Raw genomic sequence first — 22,690 nt, 5'->3', positions numbered from 1 at the left:
GCTCCAAATTGTAACAGCTATCCAAACTGTTTATGCATCTATAAATCTCAGACAATTATCCATATTAATATTCTCCGAAGTCAAGAAAGCTGCTCATAGCACAAAATCACAAAACATTCTGGTTTTTTTCAAGAATTTGAATAAAAAATACACATTCCTGAAATTTAAGTGCAATAATTTCAGAAAGGTTTGTATTGTTTGGGGGGTTGTGTAGAGTTTGCTCATGGAAATATCTATTCAGTGAGTTATGAAAATTTTACAACATTGATATTAAGTTATACACCAGGTCTGTGTTATTTCAATGAATTTTATTAGTTTTACTGAATGAATGCTATGAATACAGAAAATTATCTCTGAGGCAACAAAATACGTTTTAACATCTCATTCCTTTCCTGAATTACATACTTTTGCCTATTCCTCCATTAAAAGGTGAATTAACCCACACAAACACTCCTAATTTCCATATATCAATCAGTAATACAGCCCACAAAATGTGGTCCTGAGTCTTTAATGGGCTAGCATGCACTTGACTTAAAATCAGAGAAATCTCCTGTTCTAAATAGCAAGCTTCTGGGTCTACAGCCAGTTTTCTAGCCACGGCCACGTTCTTTACCCAGGGTTCATCTAGTATTGCCTCCAGCAACACACTGTCAAGACAAGAAGGACTGCAAATATAAATGACCTAACAAGTGACCCAACAGCATTTCGATTTCTCACCCCATTACCTTCTTTTTATCAATCAAAGGGATCAAAGGCCTAGGAGAAGCACCTGACCCTGAATTGCTATCGCCTGGGGGAAAAAATATTGTATTTATTCTGAGTTTATTCTCACATAAGCAAAAGAATACAAATAGGCAGCTTATGGGAAAGCATTCCAGATCTCTCTCTGCAAGACTGCTCTTGGTCACACTGTTTGAGGGAGCTACACAGCAGGAAATGATGTGGACAGGAAAGGACAGGGGCTAAATTAGTCACTCCAAGAACAAAGCCAGGGCAATTTTCAAGTTTTATTTTCATAACAAGTGAGTACAAACTATCTATGAATCATCTGACCTACAGAATGATAAACCCAAGACTGCTGGATTTGTATTCATTAGTCATAAATTTCAAGTTCAGTGAATTAGCTCTCTGTTAACTGTCTCCCTTAGAAAAACCTCCTGAAGATTTCTGTTTTCCTATTGTATGCATTATTTGCATATGCTAACCCAAGAAGATATACCACAGCTGAAAAATACTGCCCATGCTAAGGGCATCTCCCAAGATAAGAGACATGACAGTAACCTTCTAGCTTATAGCAGAAATTCAATTAAAAAATAATTTACCTTTCATTTCTTAACAAGTACTTTCTTTTACCAGTACTGGAAAGAAAGATTTTTCCACTTAAATATTATTCATTGCACAAAGGCCCCTCTTTTATTTAAAAACCCAGTGTAGTAATCAAAATACAGACATCAGATCAGCCACACTAGGTCACTTAACCCTATAACCTATCTCCACCAATGATAACTTTCAGGTTGCCCTGACCTGTGTCCCTTCTGTGGAGAAGAGATCCCAGTATGCAAGCACACAAGAGTACATCAGGTTGTAACACCTCTTCCAATTTTTTCAGAAACACTTGTTAGGGGCCTGGTTGCCTCCCCACCCTCTCATGCTTCTATTCCCATCTGCCATCACAGCATATCACAGGAACTTCTTGTCAACCACTTCCTTTCTCTGGCACACCAGCTCCATACAGTAGGATGAAGAAATATAAGAAGCTGAGTGTAAACATGGGGATGAACCCACTTCCTGTGAGTTTAAAATTTCTACCCAATGCAGCAAGTCTGCAGGCAGAGCATGACTGGGCAGAGCACACAGGCACAACAAATTAGTTGGGAGCCTGTGGAGGTGTCAAAGGAGCTCTGTTCAGCATACCCTGCAGTTCCCTAGCTTCCCATTTCAATACTGGACTCTCATTTCTTTTCACTATCAAAGGACTTTGAGCATCTGACATACGAGGGCGGTCACAGGGTGTAATGAAGACAGAGCCAGACTCCTCTTAGTGGTGCCCAGTGAATAGAGACAAAGGTGCAAAATGAAATTCAAGAAACTGAGTTAAAAGCTTTGGTTTTTTTCAAACCGTAAGGCTAGAGAAACACCTGGACAGGATGCCAAGAGAGGTTCTGCAGTCCTCTACTATCACAGACACTTTGAACCCAGCTACATGCATCCCTGGGTAAATCCTAGCTGACCCTGGTTTAAGCAGAGCTGTTGGATCACATAATCCCCAGAGGTGCCTTCCAGCATCCAAGATTCTATTTCTCTCCTACTACTGATTAATGTATTGTGAGAGTGGGTAGGGAGTATTCATTAGATTTGTCATAAGACTGTTTAATCCTTGATAAATTACTGACCACTCTCACAGGTCCACAGCATGACAAGCACTGAACAGAAGGTAAAGGTCTTCACCACAAATGAGTTGTTTCTTTGGAGTTGGCACTATAGGCAGTGACATACAGATTTTAGTAGCCCACACACAAAACCAGATTGAATGTTTTTCTTCAAAAGCACTACATAACAATTCTGCTACAGTACTCGTCTGTAGTCAGAACATGCTGTGCTTGTGGAAAATACGATAATGAATAGGAAAGAAATGTAGAAGTCAAAATAGAATAGAAAAACAACCAAGCTGCTTTTGTTTGATAAATATAGTTGTTTAAACAATATTAATCATTAGTGTGTATTTTAACACACTAACAGATACTTCTGTACAGAAAGAAATCTTTCCCTTCATGTGGGAAAAGAAATCCTAAAAATATTGATGCCTCAGAATTTTTTGATTTTTTTCCATTTTTATAGATTTTAGAATTAATTATGTAGTGGATGTAGTAGATTCTAATGTATCAGTAGAACTTTCTAGTAGAAGTAACTACAGCAGCACACAACTCAGGTATCACTTCCACACTGAGGTCTCTACCAGCATAATTAACATTCATTCTTTTACTGTTTCACTGTATTATATCTCTTAGCAGTATTTTCCAGTAAAAGTAACGGCAGTAGCTTAACGGTTGCACATACCAAACCCCCTCCCATATCAATTCCTCAAAATTCCATTAGCTGTTTAGTCTTCAAGTTGGAACTGCAGAAAAACACCTTAAGGCCTGCACCAAAGACGTAAACATAGGCAAAAGTGTTTCAAGCCCAGAACTCTGGAGGGCCTCCAAGGACTCAACGTGATAAGAGGAGGATGAAGATGATGAAAGAGGGGTCGCAAACTCCCCCAGACTCAACTCCCGAGGGGGTGTGCCAGAGGGTGGAACGAGGCAAAACCGGGGGTTGGACGAACAGGGATTGGATGGACATCATTATAAAAGCATAGAACCTGTGGGCCCGTGCACACGTGCTGGTTTGTATTCCTGTGGGCCAAGGGCTCATTAAAGCTCTGCTCTTCTTATCTTATCTCCTACCTAAATTGGCCTGGAGCCTCCTCCTGTTTTTCTCCTCAGTCTTTTAGGCAACAATATCAACTCCAAGTGATGAGCAGCTTCAGAACAAGACTTCTCTTACATTAACTGGCAAAACTGTTTGGGGAATGTAGTAAGACTAGCACAAAAGTATATTTTTTTAGAAAAATCCATTACTTGGGTGTGCTTTACACTTAGATTTTTGAGTCTCAATAAATAGCTACAATTTTCCTAAAAATACAGAAACAGAAAAATAAACACAATGCATTACAAGGGACATCTATCTGTAGCTTTAAAAGTTCAGCACCCTGTATATTTGTTCAGATAATAATACTTAGAGTAAGGACTCCTATATTAGAACTTCAGAAGAAAGTATCAAAAACCCAACTCATACTGGTTTTGGATGGGACAGAGTTAAGTTTCTTCATACCAGCTTGCTTGTACAGTCCCGTGTTTTGGATTTGTGACCAAAACAGCGTTAACAACACAAGAAAGTATATTTTAGCTATTGCTAAGTGGTGTTTGCACACTGTCAAGGACTTTTCTGCTCCTCACACTGCCCTAGCAGTGAAGAGGCTGGGGGTATGCAAGAATTTGGAGGGGAAACACAGCTGGAATAGCTGACCTCATCTGACCAAAGGGATACAATGTTGTGCTCAGCAACTGAAGTGGGGAAAGAAGAAGAAAGTGGGAATGTTTGCAGTTATGGCACTTACCCAAGTACCCATTATGCGTGATGGAGCCCTGCTTTCCTGTGGATGGCTAAACACCCACGGGAACACCCATGTCCACCCACAGGAACACCCATGTCCACCCACAAGAACTATTCTGCATTGCTTGTGCGTACAGCTTTTGCTTTACCTATTAAACTGTCCTTATCTCAGCTTGCAAGTTTTCCCACTTTCATTCTTCCACTTCTCCTCCCCATCTTGCCAGACGAAGTAAGTCAGAGGCTGAGTGGTGACAAGTTGCCCACTGCAGTTAACCCTCAAAAGAGATAAAAGGCCTCTTCTTGAATATTGTGTGCAGTTTTGGCCACCGCGATAGAATAAAGACATCAAGATGTTAGAGAGTGTCCAAAGGAGGGAAACAAAGATGGTGAAGGGCCTTCAAGGGGAAGCCGTACGAGGAAAGGCTGAGGGCACCTGGTCTGTTCAGCCTGGAGAAGAGGAGACTGAGGGGAGACTTCACTGCAGTTACAACTTCCTCTTGAGGGGAAGCACAGGGGGCAGGCACTGAGCTCTTCTCTGTGGTGACCAGTGACAGCGAATGGCCTGAAGTTGTGCCAGGGAAGATTTGTGTTGGATATTAGAAAACTGTTCTTCACCACAGAGAGTGGTTGGGCACTGGAACAGGCTCCCCAGGGAAGTGGTCACAGCACCAAGCCTGACAGAGTTCAAGAAGCGTTTGGATGATACTTTCAGTCACACAAGGTGTGACTCTTGGGGATGGTCCTGTAGAGGACTAAGGGTTGGACTCTATGATCCTTGTGGGTCCCTTCCAACTCGGCATATTCTGCGATTCTGTGTAATTCTGTTCTATTTTCACTGCATTACAAATACATCCATCTATTACCATGTTTACTCTGGGATTTAAAATTGCCATTTAAAATTGCCAGTAACTCACTCTAACTTCGACCTCTATTAATGTAACTCCATTTAACTGAAATTATAACACCAATGTTAGTTTACTCTTTTTTGGGCTATAATGATTATGTCCTTAAACAAGTGCATAAAACATTACAGCACAACCATTAAGTCACATCTAAATTAATTTCTGTTAGTTATTTGATCTCAAGAATTAATTCAAAGTGTCTAACAACTGCAATCTGATTTTCACAAGCCCTTAATTTGTTAAGAAATGTATAGTACACTACAGACATTAATTTCTCCATCTTCCAGTTGACCTAAAAATCACGGACTAAATGCTGAAATCCCCATTTGCCATTTCAACTTTTTTTATGCTATTAGTATGTGAAAGGCACTTTCTCCATTCCAAACTAAGAATACAAGGCTCAAATTACTACTTACCTGCAGTCAGCAGTTTATTCCTATTTAGATAGCACTGTTCAGCCTTATGCTATCAAAGTAGTCCTGACAGTTCTTGCTTTAAGTGGCTTCCACAGTTTCTTTCCACAAAGGAGCAAAACACCAAATTCATTGCAAAAGGGGAAATTTTGTTACGTTAGTACAAAGCTAGTTATAAATGAATGCTGTCAGGTCCACTTCACATGAAGGGTGAACTACTGCCTTACAGGGTTTGCTTGAACAGTTCAATAAGAATTGATGTTCCTAAATATTCTCCCTCGAGAAGCCTAGCATAGCAGAGAATTTGAATTAAGCAAAAATCCCATAATTCAGTGACAGAAAAGAAAGGAACATCTACTTCAGCTACGAAAAAGCTTTTATGAACACCACAAATACCAAAGATAATACACGCAGAGCAAGTTAACAACAGGCTGCAGTTATTCAGAAAAAACATAACCTAGTTGATTCTAAGGAAGGTTCTTTCCTGTGCAAAAGACATTAAAGAAGTGTATGCCTTTTACTTACCTAGTTCATATTTTTATAAGTTTCAGCATATCTGAAAAAGGCTGTTTTGTCTGAGGGTTTTTTTCAACCTGAGTTGAAGCCCTGAGCACTCAAATTCTCCTTATAACCTTTCATTCACTACCTTTCTAGAGTAGGCTGTTAAAACATTAATCATTAATCTCTGTAGGTGGAGAGTGTACCCCATAAGGTTTTCTCAGGCCTCTACAGGTTACATTTACAGGCCACAAAAACAGCCACCTTCAATTCCACTTTCAAATCTACTGGTCGGTCACCCACTGAAACTCATTCAACTTAAGTATTTTCAACAGCATCTTCCACCTCCTGTATTAGCCACAAATTGCATAAAAATCTCAGCTTCCAATTCTCAGTGCAGATTGTCAGAGGTATGAAGCAGAAGGTCAAGCCCATACTCAAGGAGAAAAGTGCAGAAGAAAATGTTAAAGTAACCTGAAATGAATACGAAAATCACTTCAATCCTCTCTAGACTAGCAGCCAACCTAGTCTGACTCACACTCTCAGCGCTACATCAGCCACCAGCAAAATAGCATGCTATTCAGTATAGAGAAGAGGAACACAAAAAAACATTTTAGCCCTAATTCATGTACAGTCACTGAAGTCCGTGGGGGCACAGAATCCTGTTGTTTCTGTCATGATGTAGCAACTATATTAAAACTGGTGCTTCATAATAAGACTACTCAGATAACATTAAAAATAAACTCATCTATGAGAAGCAATGAACAAGCTTTCATGATTGAAATTCATTGTAGATCTGGATACAGCTTCATAAGGTACAGTATCAAAAATAAGGATATATTTTAATACAGTGGCTTGGATAATTGCTCCATCATTGCAAGTACTATTTCTAAAGTATACTAGAAACCTGACTATTAATTGCTAAGTCGCCCCAAATCACTTTGGTAACAAAACCAAGGTACAGTTACACACATAGAATATCCAGGACACCAACTACAATTTAGACACCAACTGCTAATTAGGTAATTATCACAGATGTTCTGGCCAGAACACATTTTTGTTAGTGATCTATGTTTTAACTTTCTGCTCCCTCCAGAGATACACTAGGAGTCTCAAATACTTGCAGGTAATATCTCCTTTGCAAGCATCTCACTGTTTTTGTGTCAATCATTTACCTTTGTTCTATCCTCCTGAAGTTTCAGATGACCCACTCTGTAATAAATTAGTCAATTATTAATTTTTCAAATTTAACACTTAATTGACATATTCAACCCCTTCCATTATCAAACTGAATTCCTGCCCGTGAAATATTACCCTATATTCCAACACTGCTTTTTCCATACACTGTTCTTAATTTATGTTATAAGCATACTTTCTGAGATGTTTGGTACTCAGAGCATCCTCACGTAATAAGCACAGTACAAGCAGGAGGAAGAGGGGATTTTGGCTAAGCATCAGCATTGGATGGGTAAGCAAAAAAAAGCTCAGTAAAAACCCTCAGTAATACAGTACCAGCAGGCATCTTGAAAAATTATCTTTAGAAAAGGCAAAAAATTAAAATGAAAATTGAGAAGGGAAATAAAGCAAGTTTTGTGGCAACTGCAGTTACTCTAGTTCATGGTACTCTAGTTCTAGTATGGGAGAAAACGTGAATGCAACTATCTGACATCTTGACAACAGGGCTATGAAGACTTGTATCACTGTTAAAGCTGAGGGAAAAAAGCTGGGATGTCCCTAGGCCTTGAAAGTCCTGGGCAACGAGCGGTTTTATCTAATATATAGGAACCACAGGAAAGATGCAAAGAAAGAAATGGTACAGTCAAAGCAACAATCGGGAAAACTAAGTTGTGCAGCTCTAATTGTGCTGACACAAGTAGGTAAGGCTGCCTTGCTCTTGGCAAAAGAAGTGGATGATGCAGCATTCAGGGCAAGCATAAAAATTTTACCTGCAAGGGTGAAAAGCTGTAGCTGAACTTAAGAGATAAAAACCAGGCAACATCTAGAGAAGATTCAAGCATGAGAAACTGAAGAAAAGACTGTGCTGAAGAGTGCCCGGAAAAACACAGTCCCGCAGAACAGAATGCTCACCCACTGAGACAAGAAACAGTTGAAAGATAAAGTTTCTTTTAGTTATATAGCACATATAGATAGATAGGTGTTGGCAACAGAGCAGTCACTAAGACAAATAAGTATTTTCCTTGTAAATAATAGCAGAGAGGCAGAAAGGCAGGTTTGTGAGAGTAAAATATAAGTGGGCAGTCTCATTCTACTGCTTGCATACAGTCATATTTCTAGACAGAGTGAAAACATGTATGCATGCAGCTCAGTGCAGCTTGTTTCTTGAAGTTGGGCAGTGTGGTCTCGGGGCTCCAAATCTGAACTTTTTTTATCTTGCAGTAACACACAGTTACTTCCATTTATATCATCCTTCATGACTATCTGGTTTTAATAACTGTAATTTGTTACCATTTCAAAATCTTTATCAGCAACTTAAAAACAAAAAAAAGGGCAATTTTTTTAACATTTTCTCTTTGTACTGATAAATGTGATACTCAGGATAGTCATCTTTCTATATCAGCCACTACTATGAGAAGTGATGGATAATTTTGTTGCTCCCACACATCTCGATTTCTGTTAATTCTAAGTACTGTAGCACATCAAGTCTTTTTTTTTTTCCCTGCTCTTCTGACTCTTGATTCTCTTAAAGAACTTAATTACAGTGGTTTGGTGGTCTGATCTAATTTTTTTTCCATGTGGTTATTCTAATTATCTCCCGTATTTCAACTATCCAGTTTTGCATTGTTTTCACTGGTCTTGCAGGGCTGCATATTTCAGACCATTTAGGTCTTCTACCATGCTGCTTTGCATTTTTCTTTCTTTTTGCCTCTCTTACCCACTGCAAAAGAAGAACCACTGAGGTAGAAATCGAGCTGTCAGACATAGCCTCTACGAGCCTTCTGAGACATAGTTAACTAGTCTACATGTTATGTCTGAATATTTAAAGCTGTTAACTGATGAGTTCATATTTGGAACATTTGAATGACCAGAGTTTCTACGGCAACATCCACTTCTTTAAATTGCATCAATACCAACAATTTTCATTTGAAAAGTGTCTATTATACAGCATAGGCTAATAACATTGAACTGTTCCAACAAGAGTCCTGAATTGCCATTGTCACCTTCTGGGCAACTGTGACACGTGAGTCCAAAACCATTTTTAGGGAAATGGTTCCCTCTTGTGACAAAAATTGGTCACTGCAAGAACGCCGGTTTAGTTATCCAAGCAGTTCGTCTCCAGCGTCTCTCTCAGATCGTTACTTACATTACTAGGAAATTGGCACGTTCACAGAGTTATTTTGAAGAATTTTCTTTCTTTCCCGAAATCTCATTGATGAGCAGCACTGCTCTTGGCCAGATTATAAATTACTTTCAGCAGCTCACAAGTGAGTTAATGGCCCACTTGGGGGAAGCGGTGACCATTTTTGCAGGTTTCATACATATTCCCAGTATTTAGGAGATCAGTCTATCTAAGCTTTTACCTATCACCTTTGAAACAAGAACTGACAATTATGCAAGAATACTCTACTACACCTGCTACTATGGTGTTAAACATTAATTGCTTGTGACAAGCTTTGAAGAGGCCTTTTTATTGTTCAAATATGTATTATTACGAACATTCAATTTCTTAAATTTTTTTATCCTTTTACTTCCAGGGAACTCTGTTTATTCTTTTGTCTTCTGATTTTCTGTGGGGAGGGAGTGGTTGGTATACAGGGCAGTGGTTTCAGGTTGGGTTTTGTTTGATTTACTTCTTAAACTTCGCTTTTTACTAAAAAAGTTTTTATTTTCTTAAGATAGGAAAATGATATCCATATGTATTGGGGGGAAAGGAAGAATAATTTTACCCTTCACTCATGAGTATGCTCTCTAATCTTGTTTTAAAAGTCCTTGGTTTGTGACTGTAATACAAATAAGCCTGAGCAAAAACCTGTAAATTTGTGGACAATCTTGCTAATGGAAGTGGGGGGGAAAAAAATCCTGGATTTCATATACAAAACGAAGAAGGGACTCAGATTACCACCTAAACCCATCTACACTTTGCTTACTTCATGTTGTTACTGGGTTGTCACCCTCCCAATTCCACCATTAATACAGGGCTAAATAGAATAAAGTGCTACAGCATCAATCTAGCCCAGTATTTAAATAAACAAAGAGGTCTACCTAACAGCTTGGGTCTAAAAATCCAAGTAAGGTTTACAGGCCTGAGCCAAGGTTAAGCAGTATTTTATGGTATGAACTACATCCGCATAATGCTCTGTATGAAACAGCATCTTTGAATGCCATCATGTTCCTCCTGGCTTTGAAAAATAAAATGTTATTTACTGATATCTGGATGCAAACTTCCTGCAAAAACAGATAAATATGCAAAAGCTCAGTTCTTTTTTAGCACAAAGGTTTCTTCTACTATTTAGCAGTTCTATGTCTCTATTTCTGTGCTGTATCTCTGGGTGCAATAATCCAGTGGATACCAAAAAAAAATATTTAAAAATCAATTTTTTTGGTAAAAATAAATTTTTGTTGAAATAAATTTTGAATTACTGTACTACTTCATTTGACAAGCTGACAACAATCTAGAAACAAGAAAGGAAGGTGTGCAAAATTTCCTCCTTCCTAAAATTAATTTGCCTCCTGCCCTTTCAGGTAGCATAAAATTAATCTGATAAATATGCACAACCTGATCCTGCTAAGAAGAGAATAATCCTGCTGGTAGTCCAATCTGCCCAGGTTACCCTTGTATTGGCAAGATTTTTCTGTAAAAGACATCAAGTAACTCCATTTTAGTTGAGTGTTTTAGCAACCATTGCTTCAGGACACTGGTACCCAGTGAAATCTGTTGTGCATCAGCCACACGTTCACAGAATGTGCTTGGCTACCGATATAATTTTCTCTTGCCATCCTCAGCAGCATTTTCAAGTCCAGCCACAAAGGAACATTTAGATGATACATTCAGACACGTGGATGAGATTTATCAAGACAACAGATGGGTTTCACATCCTCTTGAGAAACCCCCAAACCTGAATTTCCTGCCACAGTTTCTGTAAGGGGATTTCACAGTAAATCAGATTCCCTCTCAGGACCCGGTTTTATTAAATGATCAATCAGGAACAGAGAAAGACAATTCTAGTCTTCCTTGGCTTCTCAGGTGGAAGAGAAGATGTTATGTTTAGTGTTAGCCAAAGCAGCATAAAAGTTGCCTTAAGCACTGGTATGAGTTGTTGACTTCTGGTAATGGCCTGCAAAAATACATCAAAAGAGTGCGTAACTGGAAATCTAAGATCAGTTTGCACCAATCCATTTCCCATCTCTATGGAACTGTAAAAATTCTCTCTTACAAAAGGCAGTTGTGGTCAAATCTGAATGTCTCGGAGATGTGTTTGGTCCTGCATAAGAGCTATTACATAAACCTGAAAAGGAAAAGCCTTTTTATACATCTGGTCAGCAAATATAGGTAGGGGTAAGAAACTTGCACCTTTTTGCTTTCCATGAAAAGCTGTGTTTGGATACAAGTACAAACTGAATCCTCCTTTTTTTCAGTCAACATGGTTAATAAAATATTTCAAACTAATAATGACCAAAAAGCTTGTTTTAAAGATTCCCATAAGTTAAAGAGTGAATTCCTTTGCTGCAGTATTCGATCTCACCATCTTTTTTATTTCTTTCACTGGAGAGCACATGCATAAATATAAATTACACTCACCTTAAAATATTTATTCTCATTCGCTATAGGAAAGCACTTGTCAGTCCGTTCCTCCTACTACTGTTTCAAAAACTCTCTTGCAGTTATCTGATCTGCCTTAGCTTTTCCAGTCCTCTGGACTCTCCAAGGGTTCTTGTAAAGAATCCTTTCTCCTCTTTACCTTGTGCTCACTGAAAGCACTCAAACTTCTCACCAGTTTCAAAAGGGACCACTCAGACCTCTCAGATGAGCCTCTTTACAGACAACTTCCTCTCTATCCAATTTCTGATCTGATCTCACCCATACCAGACAAGCACATGAAGTAACTACCACAGTAACAATAAAATGTTGCCACAGAGTAGCCCACTGCATTTAACCTCAGAAATAGTTGTACAGAACGTTGATGCAGTTCCCTCTCCCAGTTTTTCTCCCAGGCAAATCAGCAATGTGTGACAAGAAGAAACTCTTCACAGAAAATATGAAAACCTTTTCACAGTGCCATATCCTGCAAAAAAATACTTTTGATAGCTGTAGCTGAGCGTAGGTTACATTTTGGAAGCCTGAGACAGTTCCCCCTGTCTTTATTACTGATAGTTACTTGCAAAGGCACTGCTTCTCACTGTACTTAGTTACACCACTCACAGAAAAACATGAACATATGTATATTGGAATAAAACTCACCATGCTGTTCATTTTTGAAGAGGACGAGCTTGCCCTCTGCTTCCGTAGGCTGTTCAGCTCCTCTGCATTTCCATCCTTTGGTTTTATGATCAGCCGACTGCCTCCAGCAGTACCTTCCGAAGAGGATCTCAACCGCTTCTCAACAAATCTGCCTTCTCGGCAAGGACTGAAGCTATTGGCAAGATCAACTACAAACAGAGAAGCAATCAGCAATCATTACAGGGACTTACTCTGTGTAACTGTTTTCTTAATCAGAACACTTCTTTGCTTGAAATGCTTACTTTGAAAGGGAATCCCCTAAGAGATGTTCTGTAGAAAGCAGACTGCGTTTACTTGGATAAAAGTGTCACCTGGGCCACCAGTTCACTGTTCAGCCCTCAACGAATTGCACACTCAGCACACTACAGCCCAGTCCATGGCTCCTCATAGAATCCAGAAGGGTCTTTGCTCCATCCTTTTCTTTCTCCCCTTGTTATAGGACACTTTCAAACTCCTGTCCAGTAAAATCCATCAGAGAAACTATCACTGGTTCACTGGTGCCAAAACTCAACCTGCCTTACCCTCCACCCCAAGGCAAGTCCACGTTTTATAGGGTCAGGTCACAACTTTGTTATCCCCACATAGGACAGGGATGCACATTGGTTTCTGTTTCTGTTCAGCCTTCCCAGCTCAACTCTGCCCCTGCACCCTCCAAACTGAGCCTGCAGTCAGTGGGCTGAATTCCAGTCCCCAACTCCAGTTAAACAATAACAAAATAAGAAAGAAGGAGAAAAAATACATTTTGAAGTGTTAGAGCAAATTTAGAGATGGGGAAAGATAAAAAGCATGATAGCATAATAAATGTCACAAAGAAAATCTTATCTTCTTTTGCATTTTGCAAGAGAAGAGACATTTTCTCCAAGGGTTCTCAAAAAAATCCAGATCACATAAAAATATACAAAGGTGTACTAAGAAATACATGGCACTTCAAACCTGCTCATACATTAATGTCATGTTCACAATGCTATCTATAATGATACCAGCTATGAGATCAGATACAGAAAAGAAAATACCTATTAACAAAGAAAAAGCAGAGAAATATTTTGTATTCACATCTGGGTTTAAATACTGTTTTAGAAAACCAAATGTTTAAACCAGTCTGTTGCAACAGATATAACTACTTATCTTATTGAATGCCATGTAAGCTTTTCCTGTATTTGCTTCATTTCATATGGCAGGATTTTATATCTTTTTTTTCAATGGTCCTTTCGTATGCTTGGTCAGTTTGTAATTTGAAATACATTCTTCACCACACACGAAAAAAATTGTATTTTGAACAGCACTATAAAACCATAATAATTTATCATTAACTTTTATATAGCGCAGTATTAGCTCTAGTGTTTCTGTGAACACGAACCCAATTTACAAAAATCCCTCTATCACAATCTCAGCTCCAGTTAGCTGCGTTCCAGAAATACAGATTAAGTATACAATTGCCAGCGCATGAGTCTGAAACACACTGGGCATTTCTAAACATCCCTCCAAGTTGCTCACTTGCTCTTCTGCAGTACACTCTAGCGAGGCAGAACCAAAAATATGAGCTCGTTCACAGATGAGACAATGTGGCAAGGAAGACAAACGGGGTGCTCAGGACTGGTAATATACATGAATGGAAATATTTTTTCTCCAGAGTGCCTAAGGTTCTGAGGGAAAGAGGTGCCTTCTGGTGAAAGCTAATTTAGTGGATTAATTTGTCTTTATGTTGCCATTTATGTACAAGATATCCAACCAAGCCTCGCAGTGACTAATAATTCAAAAAGCAAAATTGTTTTTGATTGCTTATAATCTTATATGCCTAGATAAACATCCAAGCAAAAAGATGGGTGTGAATACATATGAGTTTACTTAAAGTCATTCATCTTCTAATACAAACACTATATATGCCGCCTTGTTACCTCTTAAAAATTTTGTCCCACCAGATACAGCCTCGGGATTATTCGAGAAAGCACCAGTCATTAAGTTTGTTTAAGAACATCAACTGTCAGAGATAAATGTTTTCTGCAGGTGTCCTTCACTCAGGGGCCTTGTGCCTTACTTATCAGCATTTCTATTGACTTAGATTTCTAGGCACAGTCTTTCCACTTAATCTTGTTAGTATTTCCAAATTCCTTTTCATAAACTAAAGACACAATGTGAAATCTAGATAGTAATTAACTCTCTCAGTTTCATAGATTACACAATGACAATTTGGACGCTTATTTGAGATGGAAGCAGAAATAGGATCTCTCGTACTCTGCCACAGAAATATCCACTCTAAGCTACTCCATAACATAGTTGAACAGGGAAAGAAAAACTGGTAATTTCAAAACCTAGATCAATATAACGTAAACCATGTCATTTTTCATAACCAGACTACAAGAAGGTTTATTTCTCTGGTGATGTTTCCATCCCAAATTTCATAATTTGTACAAAGTCCAAAATAGGCATGCCTCAAAAAAATCCCAGCTTCAGCCTTTAACAAGAGTCAAGAATCAATATTCTCTTTCTTAATTTGTTTTCTACCACAAGAAAGCATAGCTACGAACAGCAGTGATGGGTGTTCGCAAACTGTACAACATCAATTCAAAAAATCATAGACTTTTTGTTTAATTCCTACAATTTTGGGAGGCGGACACAATTTGTAACTTTTTAAATTCCTAGCTAGCTCCTACAAATGTACAAAACCACTTTATGACTCACCAATCCCAACAGAAAAACTGAGACCAAAAAAACCCCCCCCAAACCCAAAAATAAGAAGACCGTAAGACGTACCTTTAGGATTGTTCGTTTCATAACCCTGCTGTGTTTTAAAGGACTGAGGTTCAGAACATGGAACGCTCTTAGACTCCGTTACAGGAACTGGGCCTCTCGTGTGCTTGGATGGCGTTCTTTCATCTCTGTCCCCAGTCAACCCTCGTGCCTTTGGAGAGAGTATCACCGGTTCTTCACTACGCTGTAACGCAAAGGTTTCTAAATGTGCATTGTCCACATTAATTTTTTCTATGTGTCTGGCATCATTAATATGCAGTCCATTGGCTTGCAACAGTACTTTTGCTTGATTAGCAGCTGAGGTTTTGAATAAGGTATTAGATCCGACAGTACATGAGCTCGCGTGACTCGCAGGAGATACATCAGCAGAATGGACAGTACTTTCCACAAAATCCGTTTCCCTTGCAGGAGTAGCATCAGGATTAAAGAAGACGTGAGAGGTAGAGACATCCTGGCCAAAATCCTCTGCAAGCAGCGCACCAGGCCCACTGCTGGGCAGACCATCAACCTCTGAAACAGAATCCTCCGTCAGGGCGACAAAGTCAGAGGGGGTCTGGGCAGCTGTGAGGTCAGCTGAGAGCAGAGGGGACTGCAAGGAGCTTCCCATGCACTCTGTTGTCTCGGCTGAGCACGGAGGAGAGGACTTGGCAATCACAGGTTCGCTTTCCACATAGGATTTAACTTCCAGCAAGCACCTGGACTGCTGCACAGAGGAAACGGACTGACTCTCTGGAACTGGTTTGGAAAATCTGTAGTGTGATGAAAAAGATTTAGTGAGAAGTTTTCGTGTGGACTGTTTGACAGAATATCGGCTCTGCTCCTCCGCAAAGCCCGAATCATCACCCTCATTCTTCCCAGAGCTTATGCAATTTATGAAGACATTTTTATTAGCTGAGGGCTCCTTTCCCTTTTCAAAATCGTCTGTTAAAGACCTTGTTATCTTCTTGCTACGTGAGCTGCCAAAGCCAACTGAATGTCTTCCTCTGCTTTTTATGTGCTCCTCTAAGTTGAGTTTTTGAAAAGTGCTGAGAGAGGACTGGGCACCATTCGAGATGTTAACATTTTGATTAGCTGAGTCCTGCTTCTGCTCACTCCCTTTCTTGTTATGGAAGCTAATGGAAGGAGTGCGAAAAATACTCCGGCGCTTTCCTGTGCTCCCTGAGCTGGAGTTTGTGCTGGATGGAGAGGAGGTGTGGGCACCGACAGCATTAGCAGAAGAAGGTGAGGAAGGAAGGGAGTCGTGTCTCCGGCTAACACTTCTCCTGAATATTGGCAACCGAGATACTAGAGTCGATCGTCTGGATCCTGAGTCCCCCATCAGGGCACAAAGTGTCCGTGGTTCCTCACGGCCAATAAACTAACCTGGAATTAGAGAAAAAAAAAAAGGGAGGGGGGGAGATAAATAATTCAGCCTCAAAGCCCGCTTGAACATACTCTTAAGTCAGCCTAAATAAATGAGATGTCAACATCAATTTTGTGTATAGCTGCGAGTTACTGCATATGCATTACTGAAGACTTCTAGAATTTCAAAGTGATGTTCAATAAGCAGCACTGAAAACCCAGCAACTGAGGAAAGATGTGGCTCAAAACATTCCACAGATGAAAGATACAGTTTTATATATGGTATTGTACAACACAGATCACAGTGGGTAATAGCATAAAATCTAAACGTCAGAAGTTATACAAGCATATCACCCAAAATGTCCTTGTTTTTGTAAGTTTTTAGAACAAGTCGTCTTCTAAACTGTAAGCTTTCTTAGAAAATATTTGATTTTTCATCATCTGAGTAGAACAAATCATTATTTTATGTTTCTATATACTCAGATTTTTGCATGAAAGAAGAGGATTTAAATTTTCCAATCTTCATTGAACTTTCAGTTGGATTTTTAATTGCCTCGTGCTCCTCCTAAAGGCTGCATGTATCACTTTGCAGCAGAGAAAATTACAGGATTGCAGTCCAGTCAAAATATGTACCACCAAAAATTCTTCCTAAGAAACTGTAAGTTCTGGGAATTTATTGTCAAAATACAGGATCGTGTTTCTATATTGGAACTTTGATGTTTCCTTTGAACACTCCTCTAAAATCCTCCCACAGCATATTTGCTTATAATTGACTAATTTTTCAGGGTTTTTCTGAAATCAGTGAAAAGTGTTTCATACACAGGCACTTAAATATTTTTATAAATATTTAAGCAATAAATACTTATTTTGATCAGCACCACAGATGTACCAGAAGAACATTAATCATTATGAAATATATACCAGTTCAATCTCCTTTTTGTTCTCATTATAATAAACCATCACTGCGAAAGACAGCACCACAGAGGGAGCAATAAGAACATGTACTATATAATCAAAAGAACAAGAGAGGCTGTAGGTATAATGCCCAAGCATAACTTCATGAGCTGCTGGTGTTCAGCATACAGAAATAAAATCCAAGTAATTTACCTAAACAGTGTTTGTCTGTCAAGTGCAAAAACGAAGTAATTCACCTGATGAGAAATTTGTGTTATGTGGTCACAACAAGGATCTTAACTATATAAATTTATGTAGTGTATACATACACACACACATATATATAAAATGGGAACAGAATATTTAAGCAGTAATAAAACTACATATCTAACTGTGAAAGACAAGGTAAAGAGTAAGTTCAGAGACTGTTTCTGACTAGATATCAGACTGTACATAGTGTTAACATTTTTTTTAAATGCTAGTATGGCTGAACATACAATGCCAAGCAGCCACACTATTCACAAGCACCAGGAATCAATAAGCAATTTTGTACTTTAAAATGAGAGAAACAGCTTGGGAATAGTCACTAATTGCTAAAAGTCATTGGTGATCTCTGATGACAAGCTAAAACCCAACCTAGACAATACCCAGGTTCTGTGATTGAAACTCCAATTCGAATTCAGTCTGACCAGGGCAAAACTGACAATACAGAACCCCACAGAGTTATCAGAACAACTTTACATCCACCAAATGAACTAATGCACAGAAGCCGTTCCATTTCACTGACAAGTAAGAAAGTTTGAATTCACACCACTGTGTAAGAGCAGCTGCAGAGTGACAGCACAGAGAAGCCAGGGCCCTGTGAACTCACACAGGGGCTGGTGTTATACCAGCTTGTTCACCTGTCCACAATTCAGCCTACTGAAAAGGGGCTCTTGAAAGCCACACGCAACCTTCTCCACCCTTCCCCCTACAAACTTCTCTTACTTCTTTAACCACTTTAGCATCTAATTGGTTTGGGGTTTTTTTTGCTTTTCTGGACATCTACTTGCAGGCATACTGATATGTATGGATAAGCACACATACACAAGAGATTGTGAGGGTTCTCCCTTCTACTGTAAGCACAGATCGTAACTGTCAAAAAAAAAAAAAGACTTCAGAATGCAGTTTTACAACAGCAGCAGATGAGCAAACTATTTTTAAAATATGTTAGATCACTACAGACATTTTACGGTCAGACAAAACATTTGCTGCCATCATTCTCTCTCTTGCCCACACCTTAATTGTCAGTTCACTGAAGAACAAGCCATCCTGGCTTATAATTATTAAATTCTCCAAATTGAGAGCAGAGGGAAGCAGAAAACTGAGCAAAAAAAGCACATACTGTAGCTTGCACTGGAAATACAAAGGCTGTGCCTAAATAAAAACAGAGATTATTTCTAATTATTGACCAGTGAATAAACGCAACCTTAGCTTTCCAGGTGGTAACAAATACACTGCCTCAAACTGCAGATAACAAAATGGCATTTATTCAGTCATTATTCCTTTCTTGTCTCTTGAAGGAAGAGCACAAATAACCTGTCAGAAATTCTCACCCATAAAATACGAACTAAGTATAAGATACTGTTTCTTCTATCTTCTTCAGTAGCTATCAGAGGACATTTCTTAAAACATATACATCCATGTGTACATGCATATAGGACTGCTTATGTGCATATATATAGTTTGAATACTTTGAATGTTGTGAATATATTAGTAATATTCTTAATATTATTCTCATATACCATTTATTTTATATACACAAAACACACATTTTGCAGCGTTAAATTGCCAAAGTTGAGCACTGAGTTAAAGTCACAACTCTTCTACTTGCAACGCAGGGAAAAATAACCTGAATTTCAAGATACTAGTACCCCAAGACACTAATGAAATCTGATCTTTTATCAATTTCTTTTGCTTATTGCAGAGGAGTTATAAACATATATGTCTTATTTTGCTTATATGAGCAAAATAGGAAGTGTTTCCTTTCAGTCTCCACATTTAACATAATTCTTTGTGCTTACAACTTTATAGCAGTAACCCTTGCAGAGTGAACTTCACTCCAGCTACATCTTCTCTGCAAAATCATTAATGTTCTCTATCTAACATCCTTGTCCCTACTGCATTATTCTGAAAATCTGAAACAAAGGAAAAAGGAAACAGCAGAGAAAGTCACCTCTGTAATGGTATTATGTCATTCCAGACACCTCTTTCAAATTTAAACTGGACAACAATTCTGATTCTACACAGTCAATTGAGGAACTAATACAAAGCTCTCTGTAACATAAATTATTGTGCCTTTAGAATACTAACAAGAAGCCAAGTAAACACGAAGGATCAAGGACAAGTGACAGTCTAGGAAGGCTTCTGTCCTATGCAGGGCCAGGAGTTGGACTCAGTGATCTTGATCTGATGGGTCCCTTCCAACTTAGTATATTCTATGATTCTAAGACTGTCAGTTAGATCAGGTTCCTTGTTTAGGACAAAATATATTTCGCATCATTATCACATAATGAGAACACTCAAGAAAATAGTCACAGTATTCTGTATGGAGGTTTGAATCTTGGTCAAATACAGAATCATTACTTTGTAATACTTTCTAATTCTAAAATCCAGCTATTGCCTGAAACTGTTTACTCAGTGCTGCAGAAGACAGACATTCAAATTTTGCATTTTATGGAATGGATTTTTGATGCACATTTTTGCAGCTGGTATTACACAAGGCAGAGTTCAGTATAATGAAGGAAAATGAGTAAAGTACTTTGAAAACAACTGCAGCCAGAGTAATAGTGGGTTATTTTAGAATCTGCACTTCCCCAAGAGCTTCGCTAAAGCTCAGTTGCTGAGCTCCTGTGCTCAAAAATAATGTAAATGATGAAGTGTGAACAAAATATTTTCCCTCTTCTTGGCAATTTTAAAAGCTAATCAAATAGAAATAGTTTTCTTTCATGTTGGTCTTCACAAAAATGCTGGAAAATGCAAATTAATCTCAAAAATACCTTACATTTATGTATTTAATTGCCAGAGAAAAGCAGGAGGTCAAGTTTTTTTATACTTGGGGTTTATTCTTTCCCCACAGGAGATCTCTGGAGGAACCATCCAGCTATGCTATATTAGGCCTTTATCTTGCCTACAGCAGTTGCATGATTATGAAAAACACGAATGTACAGGGTAAAAATTACACAGGTAGCTCTACATTGTCTTGTCAAAAGAAACTAACTGTTCAACATTCAGACAGTGAATGTAACTGCAGAGAAAATCCACAAGATTTCAAATAAGTAAAATTATCAAAATATTACACCAATATCTCCAGAGAAAGTTACTCCTCCAATCTACCAGCTGAAAAATAAAACCCAGTACTTTTTATTTCAGCTTCTGCCAAGCAGTTACTACTCTCACAAGTGTGCCAGAGTGCAGGGCATTCAATATATACCTACTCCTCGTGCTGCTGTTTTTGAACCCCAGTAGATGGAGCTATGGATCTACTTTTTCAACTACTGCGACTACGAAAAAGCAAGTCAGTGCCTTCTACATTTCTCATTGCCTTTGAGGCAAAATTTAGGAATTGGAACTATTTGTGAATTTTACCATTATCATAATTACAAGTCCATAACAAGAGATAACATATGCTTATTCAACACTGCAGTGTGTGAGTGCAAACACTCTCTTTATGAATAAACCAACCTGTATTTTTCAACACTCTTTAAACAACACTCTCCTAAAGATGTTCTCCTTTAAGATGCACCCCCTAGAAATATCAAACAGTATCTTTCACACAAAGAACAAAACTGAATTAGCTATCAAGAGTTTAAACTGGGAGATGACATGTCATAGCTGAAGGGCCCCAATCTTTAATCACAGCAGAATATCAATATGCATCTGCTCCCTACCTCTGCTCTCCACAGCTGTTATGATTTTTTAGACAGCACTCCTAGTTTAAGGATGATGACACATTTTCTTTATTGCTTTGAATCAGGAACTGTATAATAAAGCAACAGACACAAGACTAACATGTAAATCTGCAAATATACTCCATTCCTCAAGTGAGCACTACCGTACAGCAGGAGGCAAGAACCATGTCACACACATAGTCTGTAGACTAGCTGGCTCCTGTCTCACACAGAAATTAAATTTACCCCAGGATGCTACAAATACCCACAAAACCACTTGAAAATAAATATTTTTAACTGGTGAGTCAATAGAAGTCCTAATGCAGCTGATGCACTCATAAAGAGCCGTCCTTTAGCCCAACAGTGAACAGCCTCTGACTGCCACCTGAATCATAAAGCATTACTACCTTGAATACAGTTCTAATTTTATCCCAGTATTATTTGTCTCTCTAGCATGTTTGTGACTGAGTTTTATCTGCACAGCTCCCAAAGGACACTATGTGTGCACAATCCTGTACATGAGGAGAATATAAGAATCTAAAAAAGCCATTAAAATACCAGTTTACATTTAAAACAAAAGCAAACAAATAAGCACCTGCATATAAGTACTCAGGAGTTTAGCTGTTACCAAGGACAATGTAACTGAATTAATATTAATTACTGAAATATTAGCAAAGCCAAATACCTGAACAACAGAAGGCACTAGCTAAGAAAGGTGGAATTGTGACAGTGAAGCAATCTAGTTTTGCAAATTAAACAAGTGAAACTCCTCCTAATACATAATGGTTCCATTTACTTTTGAGAATAACACTCTTCTCTTTCCTTTCCTTGTGCACGTAACCCTTGCAGCATCATACAGAGCTCAAGAATGTATTTTGTGGAACAGCAGTCGCAGTCAATTCTCGGTGTGAAATTTCTAAGCTACTACCATGTCCCCACTTGCTTGTAGCTTAATTTTTCTTAACAGTCTTTATAAAAAAGAAGAACACCTAATACAGGTAGCTTGACTTCTAAAAGTTATGTATGTCTATACACGCACACACATACAACTCTACACTTTTTCCCTCTGTACTGAAAACCAATTGTCCAAAATAGATTTTTCATATTTGGCATCAGCTTTCATATATTTGGAAAAAAAAAATAAGAATACAAACACTGAGCTATACTAAGTCAAAACATGATATTTCTTTTTAGTTTCCTGTGTTCTGCAGCCCAGGTCCAACTTTGTTTTCAAACACTTCTATGCTTTCAGAAAAAAACAGAGGAAGCAAGCAAGTAAATTTGCAATAAAGTCTGAAGCCACACATATATATTAAAATCCCATCTCTGATTTTGACTAGTCTTGTACCAGTT

The 22,690-nt window shown here is 38.5% G+C and overlaps 1 protein-coding gene across 4 annotated transcripts in view; it reads right to left on the bottom strand.

The window, feature by feature from the left end:
• The window catches only part of CCSER1 (coiled-coil serine rich protein 1), a 656,129-nt gene that overhangs the window by 568,447 nt on the left and 64,992 nt on the right, over positions 1-22,690 (bottom strand). For all 4 annotated transcript variants that reach the window (XM_064651914.1, XM_064651915.1, XM_064651916.1 and 1 more), the window contains exons 2-3: positions 15,177-16,535; positions 12,387-12,574 (exon numbers count right to left, since the gene is read on the bottom strand). In XM_064651914.1, coding sequence (XP_064507984.1) covers positions 12,387-12,574; positions 15,177-16,491 — 1,503 coding nt within the window. In that variant the 5' untranslated portion in view covers positions 16,492-16,535. The remainder of the gene's footprint in view (positions 1-12,386; positions 12,575-15,176; positions 16,536-22,690) is intronic.

Source organism: Pseudopipra pipra, chromosome 4 (genome assembly GCF_036250125.1).
Source record: "Pseudopipra pipra isolate bDixPip1 chromosome 4, bDixPip1.hap1, whole genome shotgun sequence".
Lineage (NCBI taxonomy): Eukaryota > Metazoa > Chordata > Aves > Passeriformes > Pipridae > Pseudopipra > Pseudopipra pipra.
Note: the sequence above shows the minus strand (reverse complement) of the source record. Positions and strands in the feature narration are given on the sequence as shown.